The 13,377-nt window shown below is 44.3% G+C and overlaps 1 protein-coding gene across 2 annotated transcripts in view; it reads right to left on the bottom strand.

Annotated features, from left to right (window-relative positions):
* LOC126237508 (acetyl-CoA acetyltransferase, mitochondrial) overlaps nucleotides 1-13,377 on the bottom strand; it is a 118,389-nt gene that overhangs the window by 43,371 nt on the left and 61,641 nt on the right. For both annotated transcript variants that reach the window (XM_049947668.1, XM_049947667.1), the window contains exon 4: nucleotides 7,067-7,260. In XM_049947668.1, the coding sequence (XP_049803625.1) occupies nucleotides 7,067-7,260 (194 nt within the window). The remainder of the gene's footprint in view (nucleotides 1-7,066; nucleotides 7,261-13,377) is intronic.

Below are 13,377 nucleotides of genomic sequence, written 5' to 3'. Positions count from 1 at the left end.
GTTTGGAGAGGGTGATTTTGAGGAAGAGGAGGTGGGTCCCGCTGTGACGGAGGACGGAACTGTTCCAGGCAGGGTTCAATTTGGATGGTGTCTTGGGGAGTTGGATCATTAGGAGTAGGATTAGGATCATTTTTCTTCGTGGCAAAGTGATATTTCCAGCAGAGAGTACGGGTGTAGGACAGTAAATCTTTGACGAGGGCTGTTTGGTTGAATCTGGGAGTGGGGCTGAAGGTGAGGCCTTTGGATAGGACAGAGGTTTCGGATTGGGAGAGAGGTTTGGAGGAAAGGTTAACTACTGAATTAGGGTGTTGTGGTTCCAGATTGTGTTGAAAGGAATTTTTCCGTTTTTTCACATCACCGATCATTTTTAGCCGCTTCCCACAGGTTTTAACGTTATTATTTCTCCACCAGACAATTGTTAGCCTCATTTCCATAATCTGCCACCACCATACCACTACTTTTAATACATCCTCACGTAGTTTTTTCGAAATTTTCCCGAATTTCTCCACCCTTTAACGTGTTTTGGCGGCAACACAACCACCTAACCTTTATGCACATCGTTTTCTACCTACACTATTTCACCACAGGATCAACATAACCCAGCTCCAACCAACCCCTTTCGCCTCTTTTCACACCAGATCTCCATTTGCTTTCTACTTCACCTTTATCTCTCCCCACATATTTTTACATTCATTTTCATTTCAGCCTCACGTTACACTTTCGACCTTCTAGTACCATGTCACCCGCACAACACCCCCACAACGACCCCATTAAGTTTTATTTACATTCCCTCCGCAGACATGCCTTCGCCCTAGCCAGATTACGCTCCCATATTCTATTTTCTCAGGCTTGTCTGACATTTGGCATTACCCCCAAAGGCCTCACACTTAAAGTTCCCATCTCTGGCTGCAACCCTTCCTTCCATCAGTCCCTATACCAGTTCCAAACTGAACAATCCATTGCCCTCACCCACCTAATCCTTCACCTACACATCAACTCAGCCAATGAACACACCCGTCAACTCCTATCCTTAATAAAAGTCCTTAATCTTTCCTCTCCCACATCCACACCGGCTGTTCAGAGCATCCTCCTACAGGCCAACCGTAAATTAGAACAGCATGCCACCCTCCACCTCAAAAAACTATCCAATCTCCTGGTTTCCCACCTCCGGAAAGGCAACTCACTCACCCTTCACAACCTTTCCAGCAAACCTCAACCACCTCTCATTGCACACAAACCCAGTCTCTCCCATCTACTCAATCTCCCACTTCCAGCTCCACTCCCTCCAAAACCTCAAAATTCCTTTCAACACAATCTGGAACCACAACACCCTAATTCAGTAGTTAACCTTTCCTCCAAACCTCTCTCCCAATCCGAAACCTCTGTCCTATCCAAAGGCCTCACCTTCAGCCCCACTCCCAGATTCAACCAAACAGCCCTCGTCAAAGATTTACTGTCCTACACCCGTACTCTCTGCTGGAAATATCACTTTGCCACGAAGAAAAATGATCCTAATCCTACTCCTAATGATCCAACTCCCCAAGACACCATCCAAATTGAACCCTGCCTGGAACAGTTCCGTCCTCCGTCACAGCGGGACCCACCTCCTCTTCCTCAAAATCACCCTCTCCAAACCTTCCAGGAATTTCTGACTTCCAGCCTTGCATCTCAATCCTTCTTAAAAAACCTTAATCCTACACCCAACATCACCACTGCTGAAGCCCAGGCTATCCGTGATCTGAAGGCTGACCGATCCATCGTCATTCTTCCGGCGGACAAGGGTTCCACGACCGTGGTACTTGATCGTCGGGAGTATGTGGCTGAGGGACTGCGTCAGCTTTCAGACAACACCACATACAAAGTTTGCCAAGGTAACCCCATTCCCGATGTCCAGGCGGAGCTTCAAGGAATCCTCAGAACCTTAGGCCCCCTGCAAAACCTTTCACCTGACTCCATCAACCTCCTGACCCCACCGACACCCCGCACCCCAACCTTCTACCTTCTTCCTAAAATCCACAAACCCAATCATCCCGGCCGCCCCATTGTAGCTGGTTACCAAGCCCCCACAGAACGTATCTCTGCCTACGTAGATCAACACCTTCAACCCATTACATGCAGTCTCCCATCCTTCATCAAAGACACCAACCACTTCCTTGAACGCCTGGAATCCTTACCCAATCTGTTACCCCCGGAAACCATCCTTGTAACCATTGATGCCACTTCCTTATACACAAATATTCCGCACGTCCAGGGCCTCGCTGCGATGGAGCATTTCCTTTCACGCCGATCACCTGCCACCCTACCTAAAACCTCTTTCCTCATTACCTTAACCAGCTTCATCCTGACCCACAACTTCTTCACTTTTGAAGGCCAGACATACCAACAATTAAAGGGAACAGCCATGGGTACCAGGATGGCCCCCTCGTACGCCAACCTATTCATGGGTCGCTTAGAGGAAGCCTTCTTGGTTACCCAGGTCTGCCAACCCAAAGTTTGGTACAGATTTATTGATGACATCTTCATGATCTGGACTCACAGTGAAGAAGAACTCCAGAATTTCCTCTCCAACCTCAACTCCTTTGGTTCCATCAGATTCACCTGGTCCTACTCCAAATCCCATGCCACTTTCCTTGACGTTGACCTCCACCTGTCCAATGGCCAACTTCACACGTCCGTCCACATCAAACCCACCAACAAGCAACAGTACCTCCATTATGACAGCTGCCACCCATTCCACATCAAACGGTCCCTTCCCTACAGCCTAGGTCTTCGTGGCAAACGAATCTGCTCCAGTCCGGAATCCCTGAAACATTACACCAACAACCTGACAACAGCTTTCTCATCCCGCAACTACCCTCCCGGCCTGGTACAGAAGCAAATAACCAGAGCCACTTCCTCATCCCCTCAAACCCAGAATCCCCCACAGAAGAACCACAAAAGTGCCCCACTTGTGACAGGATACTTTCCGGGACTGGACCAGACTCTGAATGTGGCTCTCCAGCAGGGATACGACTTCCTCAAATCCTGCCCTGAAATGAGATCCATCCTTCATGAAATCCTCCCCACTCCGCCAAGAGTGTCTTTCCGCCGTCCACCTAACCTTCGTAACCTGTTAGTTCATCCCTATGAAATCCCCAAACCACCTTCCCTACCCTCTGGCTCCTATCCTTGTAACCGCCCCCGGTGCAAAACCTGTCCCATGCACCCTCCCACCACCACCTACTCCAGTCCTGTAACCCGGAAGGTGTACACGATCAAAGGCAGAGCCACGTGTGAAAGCACCCACGTGATTTACCAACTGACCTGCCTACACTGTGATGCATTCTATGTGGGAATGACCAGCAACAAACTGTCCATTCGCATGAATGGACACAGGCAGACAGTGTTTGTTGGTAATGAGGATCACCCTGTGGCTAAACATGCCTTGGTGCACAGCCAGCACATCTTGGCACAGTGTTACACCGTCCGGGTTATCTGGATACTTCCCACCAACACCAACCTATCCGAACTCCGGAGATGGGAACTTGCCCTTCAGTATATCCTCTCTTCTCGTTATCCGCCAGGCCTCAATCTCCGCTAATTTCAAGTTGCCGCCACTCATACCTCACCTGTCTCTCAACAACTTCTTTGCCTCTACTCTTCCACCTCGACTGACATCTCTGCCCAAACTCTTTGTCTTTAAATATGTCTGCTTGTGTCTGTATGTGTGGATGGATATGTGTGTGTGTGTGCGAGTGTATACCTGTCCTTTTTTCCCCCTAAGGTAAGTCTTTCCGCTCCCGGGATTGGAATGACTCCTTACCCTCTCCCTTAAAACCCACATCCTTTCGTCTTTCCCTCTCCTTCCCTCTTTCCTGATGAGGCAACAGTTTGTTGCGAAAGCTTGAATTTTGTGTGTATATTTGTGTGTCTATCGACCTGCCAGCGCTTTTGTTTGGTAAGTCTCATCATCTTTCTTTTTAGATATATTTTTTCCACGTGGAATGTTTCCCTCTGTTATATATATATATATATATATATATATATATATATATATATATATATATATATAAAAAGCAAGTTTTACCCAACCACTAAGGTTCAAATATCAACATGAACAGCTCTTACAAAAATCTACTTTTAAGTATGTGTGAATTGCTTCTATGCTAACCAACTGTGACAAACCACCTCAAGAGCGTCTACTATGTGGCCCACTACCAATTACAGCAACAATTACCAACTTAAAATCTCCAACAAAATCCCAATTTTCTTCTCATCTGCCCATGAAAAAGTACTTTGCTACTACTACATCTATGATCCTTTCTGCTCTTCCTGCTCTTCAATCACAAATACTAACTTTAATTTCTAACCTGCATTATCCCAAAGTGCGTTCCGATGTTCACTCTGTATTCCCTTAACTCTCCCTAAACAGACAAGAAACAAAACTAAATGAAATGAAGATGACAGAGTAATGGAATTCTGAAATGTGTACTGCACCTCTAGCTACAGCTGACATCTTTGAAGCTAATGAGTATATGTCCTCATTCCAGCAAACATAAATTGAAAGCTCATTACTTGTTTCAGAAGTTGTATGAGAACTCTAGAACAGATATAAACAAACAAAACAAAATACAAATTGAAGGTTCAGACAGTTGAAAACATTGAACTGAATTTTCCGATCAGCTCATATGATCTCTTTTCCTCAAGATAAAAGCGAATATCTTTTTCCATGGAGGATATTGAATTAACTGACTGTTTAAAAGTGCAATACATGAGGAATTTGTTGTGACTGATTTATAACATTCTAAATTAACATTCTAATTTTAAGCAACAATTTACAATGCCAACCATATTTTGATGATGCTACAACATAAATCTATACAAAACTTGCTCCTTACAAGCATTTCATGAGGCAACTAGCAGCCCAGTCCAGCTTCTCATCAGTATCATTAAGTATCTACAGTCAAATGACTTGACTGCAAACAAATAAAATCCAGAGAACAATGTTAAGTAAGTGAATATAGTCACTTTAATGTAACTTGCACAACACAAGCAGTGCACACCAGGAAAGTTGTGTGGAGGAATGAATGTTGTGTGTTCCACACTAAACTGGTATTTGGAATGACATCTCATGTCAACGATGGGAGCACATCATGATGTAAGCTAAATGTTTAAAACCAATGAAGATACTGTATGAAAATATGCAAATCGTGTGTGTGTGTGTGTGTGTGTGTGTGTGTGTGTGTGTGTGTGTGTGTCTCAATATGAAACGAAGGCTGACTGATGTTGCACAAATAAAAGAAAAAACAGGAAAAAATATTAATGGTCTACATGTTTAACTCACATTAAACACTCTTCTTGTGAAGCTTAGTACGCACTGTGATGCATTGTTGAGACTCACTGCCACAGTTTTTTGTTGTGGACTTTTTATGGCAGACTTCTTCATTTTGTCATGGAAAGACTCATATAACAAGTGGGTTAGATTCAAGGAAAGCTGAAAGCCGAGTCACCTGCTGCACTGCTGGCAGAATGTACAGTACGTAAATGAAGCAAAGTTGCTGAAATGGTTTTCCTGATAAGCCCGGCAAGTTCTCTCCACATTGGTGGCAACTTCCTGATGAGTATTTGGTGCTGCTATGCCTGCGAGCTGGTAGAGTTTTACAAGTGGCTTAGTTTTCAAATATATTGTAATAATCCTACAGGTTTCATTTAGTGCCTTGTCAACTTAGTTTGCATGGGTAGATTTCTAACTGACTGAGCATGCATATGTAGTATCATTAATTTGATTCTGACTGGATTATGTACACAAACTGTACGGATCACAGTGTCCTACAATCAAAGGATCATGCACCACGATCTTCACATGGTTATCTCTAGACAGGGACAGGTCAATGTAGTACAAAAAAGCTTCTGCTATGCACTGTACAGTTGCAGATAAAAATATATATGTAAATATAAACATATATCTAAGATTCTGTAACTTACCAAACGAAAACATTGGTACGTTGATAGAGACAATAACGAACACAAACACACACACAAATTTCAAGCTTTCGCAACCCACGGTTGCTTCATCAGGAAAGAGGGAATTCCCACGTGGAATGTTTCCCTCTATTATATAAATATAAACATAGATTAAGCTGATCACAGGGGTTCACAGGACAAGCGCCATACCCACAATCTGTACTAATTACAGTGTAAGTAACAGGGGAGGGGCATTCCACAACAGCTCCTCACAGTCTCTCAAGAACACCAGTTCTTGTATTTTTCAACAATCATCACCATTCTATATAGCTTTCATTTGCAGATTCCATCAATGCACTAAATTGTTCAACCTACAATGTAGCAAATTTTATAAATCACTCTTCATGACGGATCATAGGGGATCTCTGCAAGGAGCAGCTAACTGCCATCTGGTAATATGACAACCCTCCATCCTTATTATTGGGTTTGATCAAGAGGCCAAAAACTCTTATAAATAAGATTACAAGAAAGAATTTACTCCAGGGTTTGTATTTGGAGTGATACTGAATACGTATTGCAATAAAGGTCAACATAAATGGAATGAATTAAATGGACTGACATGAAAATGCATTGAGATGAAATTATGCTAGTGATTAGCAGGAAACAATATGTGGAAACATCAGTGACAATGAAAGTTTGTGCCAGGCCTGGAGATGTGCTCAGACAGTCTAATTGTTAACTAACTCTCCATGATAAACAGGAAATCCAGCTAAGTCCCATCTGGCACAAATTTTTAATTTTTTCTATATATTCAATGTACATAAATGTTAAGCCATTAGCTATAGAGCCATTTGGTGTCATATTTTCTTCAATCTTTAGCTCTCACAAAAAGCTGGTTTTGTCAAATTGGAATATATTCAGTTGTGGCAATACAGATGATTACTGATTTTCATCATGTGTATTCTTTCAAGCTGCAGATGGTCTGCCTACTGGTCTACTGGTGAAGCACATTGCTGGAAACACAAAATATTGCCAGTTGTTTGTAAGTAATGCATTAAGTGACTCTCTGAAATCACACTGTTGATTTCTGCCAGACTGAACAATTTAAACAATGTACACTTACCACAAGATTGACACCTCCATAACTTGTTTCTCCTCTCTTCATGTAAAATGGTACATTTGACATAGATTCCATGCCACCTGCTAGGGCAACTTCCTGATGGCCACACATCAAACTTTGGCTTGCCAACATTATAGCTTTCATTCCTGATGCACACACCTTATTTACTGTTGTGCATATTGTAGACTTGGGCAGACCTGTAAAAGTTTAATTACAACGCTCAAACAAATTTTGGTAAAGAGCAATGCGAACTTCATGGCACAATGAACAGGAAAATGGTTTTCACTAAAGAAACAGTGACATCAGTAGTGAATGCAATTTAGCTCTCATTAAATTATTATTGCTTAAATTTAATCTTGTTCATCCCCAACAATAGTTTCTTCAAACCACGCCACTTGAGACATTTCTGAAAAGGTGACTCATGAGTAACTGCCCAGATAGTTCAGCTGTTATGAGAATTGCCCTTGAAAAATCCCAGCCCCAGGTTGGCATACAGTTTGAAACTCTTTTTTTTTTTTTTTTTGTTATGGTTTTAGGGCGCAAAACTGCTACAGTCATAAGCGCCCGTTCTGTGGCTTAGGGAAGGGTAAAAAACTGAATGGGAAATCAGCAGCAATGGGAATGAAACTCAAAAATGGGAGCAACTAAAAACAGAAGGAAAATTAGAAAACTACCATAGAAGGGGGGAGGGGGGGGGGTTTTCCCAAAAAAAGGGCTTCAAATGACCGATGTCATCTCACTGACACTTATAAACTCGAGGATGCGATCGGCTGAGCACGTGTCATCTGCTAAAAGGGAAGATATATCAGGTGACAGCTGTAAACGGGTGCATAGCCGAGTAAAATAGGGGCACTGAAGTAAGAGGTGTCTCACCCTCCACAGTTGAGAGCAGTGGGGACAAAGTGGGGGAGGATCACCACTTAAAAGATGCCGATGGCTAAAAAGACAGTGCCCTATCAGGAGACCAGTTAAAATTACCTCCTCCTGATGACGAAGTCAGGAGGAAGAGGTCCAAACACATGGAAGAGGTTTCACGCCCTGCAATTTATTATCGGGAAGCGTAGACCAATGTGTGTGCCATAAAACAGCAACAGAATAACATAAAACACTCTGTAGATCGGCGAAGGGAACCAAGCGAACAGCAGGCTGAAGAGCGAGCCTGCAGCCTTGGCCGCTATATCGGCTGCCTCGTTTCCACGGGTACCAACATGTCCTGGGATCCAGAGCAACACCATGGAGACGCCCCGAGTGGAGCAAGTGGAGGCAGTCCTGAATCCCGTGAACCAGAGGGTGGACAGGATAAAGAGGTTGGAGGCCGAGGAGATAACTGAGCGAATCCAAGCATATAATATACTGAATCCGCTTATGGCAACGGATGTATTGGACAGGCTGGAGAACAGCGTAAAGATCCGCAGTAAAAACCGAACACTGGTCAGGAAGCCGAAATCTATTAGGAGTGTCGCCAACAATATAGGCACTCCCAATGCCGAATGTTGTTTTTGAGCCATCAGTGTAAATGAATGTGGCATCCTCCATTTGTGCACATAGAGCAGCAAATGCCTGATAAACAAGAGGAGGGGTACTATCTTTGGGAAGCTGACAAAGGTCATGGAGCAGGCAGGTCAGAGGGCATTGCCTAGGTGGCACCATAACCCCAGTTGTCAAGAAAGTTTTAGGAAAGTGGAAAGAAAGAGAACGTAGCAGTTGATGTAAGCAGATTCCCGATGGTAGCAGAGAGGAAGGGTGGCCTGCATACCCTAAATCCAAGGTGGTGTCGAAAAAAAGGGCACGGGCCAGATGAGCAGGCATAGAAGACAGATGACTAGCATGATGACTCACAGACAGCTCGCCAATTGGACAGCGGAGGTTCAGCAGTCTCAGCATAAAGGCAGTCCATGGGGCTGGTGTAAAAAAACTCCAGATGCTAAATGCAATCTGTGGTGGTGGACAGAGTTGGGACACCAAAGAATAGACGGCTGAGCAGAGGAGTAAACTATGTTTCCATAGTCCAATTTCGAGCACACTAAGGTGCGACAGAGTGGAGAAGGACCACTCGGTCTGCTCCCCAGGAGCTACCATTCAGAACACTGAGGGTGTTGACAGATCGCAGACAGTGAGCCGAAAGATATGAAACGTGGGAGGACCAGCACAGTTTTCTGTCAAACTTAAGTCCTAAGAATTTAGCTACATCCGTGAATGGAAGATCGACAGGGCCTAGATGTAGGGAAGGCAGAGGAAGCTCCGTGCGATGCCAAAAATTTACACAGACAGTCTTACTGGGAGAAAAGTAGAAACCAGTTCCGATGCTCCATGAGTGGAGGTGATCAAGACATCCTTGAAGACATCGTTCAAGAAGGCTGGTCTGTTGAGAGCTGTAGTAGATCACAAAATCGTCGACAAAGCAGGAGCCCAAGACATCGAGAAGGAGACAATCCACAATTGGATTTATGGCGATGGAAACATTACAACACTTGCCACGGAGCCCTGGGGCATCCTGTTTTCTTGGGAGAAAGTACACGAGAGAATAGTGTTCACCCGCACCTGAAATGTGTGCTCTGTCATAAATTCACGAATAAAAAGGGGTAGCCGACCTCGAAAGCCGCAAGAGAACAGTGTGCGGAGGATGTCTGTCCTCCAACACATATCGTATGTTCTCTCCAGATCAAAAAATATTGCTACCGTTTGGCATTTCCTGAGAAAATGGTTCATGATATAAGTGGAGAGAGCAACAAGATGGTCAACTGCAGAACGATGCTTTCGGAAACCACATTGGGCAAGTGTTAAAAGGTTTCGGGACTCCAGCCACCTGGAGCAAATCGGAGGTGCAAGGTATTGAACATTCCACGACTGTAAGAATAACTTCTGTAACATGAGAGACTTGATCGTCGATGCTAGGAAAGTGACTGTCATCGAATGTCACTAGAGAGGAGAAAAGTGTCCAATCGGCTTGGGAAAACTTCAAGCGTCTTCAGCGCATAGATGGCAGTTGTGGCTGTAATTGAAGGACACGTGGAAAATGGTCACTCGAGTGTGTATCAGTAAGAGCAAACCATTCAAAGTGCCGAGCTAGCTGAACGGTACCGACAGATAGGTCCAAATGAGAGAAATTTGTCGTGGAAGCAAACAAAAATGTAGGTTCCCTTGTGTTGAGGCAAAAAAGATCTGCTTGATGGAAGAGGTCAATCAATAGAGAGCCACGTGGACAAGGACGCGGAGATCCCCAAAGCAGATGGTGGGCACTGAAGTCCCAAACCAGCAAATAGGGGGGTGGGAGCTGACCAAGGATATGAAGGAGATCAGCTCTTGCCATCAGTGTGGACAATGGAATGTATACAGTAAAAAAAGAGAAGGTGTATCCAGAAAGGGAAAGACAGACAGCAACAGCTTGGAAGGAACTATTTAAAGGGATTGGGTGATAATGGACAGTATCATGTAGAAGAATCATAAGTCCCCCATATGCTGGAGTGCCATCAACAGAGGGGAGATCAAACTGGACTGACTGGAAATGAGGGAAAACATGCCATGGCGGAGGAGGAGACGAACTTTGTTTCTTATGAGCCTTCTTGGAAACAGAATGTTAGATGAGGGAGGAATCAATGGTTGTGAAGTCGGGATACATAAAAAATCTTCGCGAGTAGGCTCTTTTTTTGGAAGTCTGGGCGTCTGATTTTGGGGCTCGTGATTTAGCAGGAGCCAATGACGGGTGAGCCATAAAGTGAGCAGGTAATAGTGCGGAGGTTGAATGGGCGATCTTTGCACTGGCCGATCTGACGACCATGGCACTACAGGTGAGATCGCAAGTCTGCGTGGCTGCCTCCTTAGTAGGCCGAGGAGATGCAAGGACAGTGCTATATTTACCTGCTGGGGGCACAGTGGGCTTTTGACTGGCGAATAACTTACGAGCAGCAAATGCAGACACCTTTTCCCTCACTCAGATTTCCTGAATAATTCGTTCCTCTTTGAAAATAGGGCAATCTCTAGAGGAAGCAGCACGGACACCCATACAGTTGATGCAATGAGGGGATGGAGGTGGACAATCACCCTCACGGGTATCCCTGCCACATGTAACGCAATTGGCCGGATTGGAACACAACTGGCTGGTATGATTAAACCGTTGGCACTGATATCAACATGTAGCGTTGGGAATGTAAGGGCAAAATGAAATTATATCATATCCTGCTTTAATGTTCGTTGGAAGTTGAACTCTGTCAAATGTCAAGAAGAGAGTACGGGTTGGTACCAATTCCTTGTCAACCCTTTTCATGACTCAATGCACAGCTGTTATGCCCTGGTCAGACAGGTAGTTTTGAATTTCCTCATTGGACGATCCGTCAAGTGAGTGTGTATAAACCACCCCGCTTGATGAATTTAAAGTGTAGTGTGATTCCACCTGGACAGGTAAGGTGTGTAGCAGTGGAGTTCACAGCAATTTTTGTGCCTGGAGGGCACTGACTGTTTCTAACAACAAGATGCCATTTCTTAATCGGGAACAAGACTTTTCAGGACCTGCAATTGTGTCGATACCTTTCTGAATAATGAAAGAGTTGACTGTGGAGAAGTCTTGACCTTCATCAGACCAAGAAACAACTAGGACATGTGGCACTGTTGGGAGCATTGTCTGTGGCTGAGACTCATCTTTCACTTGTGAGCAGAAGTTTTATATGTAGAGGAAACCATCGCGGAAGTATCCCCCATGATTACTGGCGTCTCTGATGGTGTGCTCCTTCCTCGTGGGGAGCCTCTCTGAGGGCACTCCTGGCTTAGGTGATTGTTCACACCTTCCGAGAAATGGACAGCGGGACCAACCGGCATGTTCAGAAGGTACGATCTTGGGTAATCACCCCTCCCTGGATCTGGCCGTTACTAGGGGGTAAGTACGTGTCCTACCTGTCTACCCGGGATGGGGAATTATGCATTACCCCGTCACTGGCTACGCGTGGGAACGTGTGGGTCGGCCTTCAGACAAGAACAGGGAGGAAAGGAAGAGAAAGGGAGGAACAAATAAAAGGAAAGAAGCGAGGTCTCTAACGCTGCAGTGGAGAAGAGGGTAAAGAGAAGAGGCAAGGAAAAGAGTAGGACAGAGGGAGGACAGAGACTGTCCAGCAAAGAAGAGAAACTATGTCTTACAAGCATCCATCTCTGGACGTAGGCACGAAACATACTCCCAAAGAGGGAGAAGAGGAAGGAAGAGATGGGGAGAGGAGGGAGGGGGGGGAGGAAGGATGGGGACAGGGAAGGATGTGGAAAAGGAAGGTATGGAGCCCAGAAAGGCAAGAGCTGCACTAGCTCGGGGTCCCGTGATCACCATGCATATATCCACAAAAGAGTAGGACCCAGTGGGGAGGGAGGGGGGGGCAATTTGAAACTGCCTGCAGTTTTCAGAACAGTGTACTTCATTGTCGATGGAAACATCCTCATGGCTGTGACTAAACCAATAGTATCTTTTCTTAATGTAGCACCAGTCCACCAACAAATACAAGAGGACATCTGTGAAGCTTGGAAAATAGGGAGACATATTGACAGAATTTAAACTGTGAGCATGGATTGTGAGCAACAGTTCGAAAGCTCAGTTGGCAGGAGAAGATGGGTCCACATGCCACTCCAGTGCAAAGTTTTAAGTTGCCAGTTAACTTTCATTATCTGCTTAGTTTAAAATATGAAAATGCAAAGATAACTGCACTACCTTCAATTTTGACAGCTTTTGCTTCTATCTATCTATTTTGTGGAGATGGATATGGGATTTGCTGAAGACCCAAATGAGTTTGTCTGCAAACCACTCTCGAGGCAGAACAGTGCTCCATTCAAACAAAGCTACAAAAATCCACCAAAACATGGAAGGTATTCCTCTTATTACACGCTCAGTCATTACAAATAACATCAACTTTATGCTAGTTTAGGAACTTGATTCCCCCACATCAAGCACTGAAACACAGTAAGTACTGTCCAAGATACTATTTATAGCCATAGAAATCAACTCTTACTATCTTTAACACCAAATTGTGTAACAAATCCATGAAAGTAATCCTAACAATTTACTCATGCTGGTGGCTCTTTGCTAAACGCTGCTCTAGACAGATCCAGTATCACATGCTTAGGTGAATAACACTCTTTTAAACGAAGGCTGTTCTTATTAGCAAGCACAATAATTTAATGCAGCCATAGGTAAACTTACACGAAATGCCTCATATTCACCAGATGCATAATGAGTGTGACCAAGGGAAGAGTGACTTATGAATAAGCACTAAGTTTTGTCAACCATCTAATATTGATATTAAAACTACTAAACACTAGATAAGTTTTTAAAATGAATGGCA

The sequence above is a fragment of the Schistocerca nitens genome, chromosome 2, assembly GCF_023898315.1.
Source record: "Schistocerca nitens isolate TAMUIC-IGC-003100 chromosome 2, iqSchNite1.1, whole genome shotgun sequence".
NCBI lineage: Eukaryota > Metazoa > Arthropoda > Insecta > Orthoptera > Acrididae > Schistocerca > Schistocerca nitens.
The sequence above is the reverse complement of the archived record's forward strand: the minus strand, read 5'-3'. Positions and strand labels throughout refer to the sequence as shown.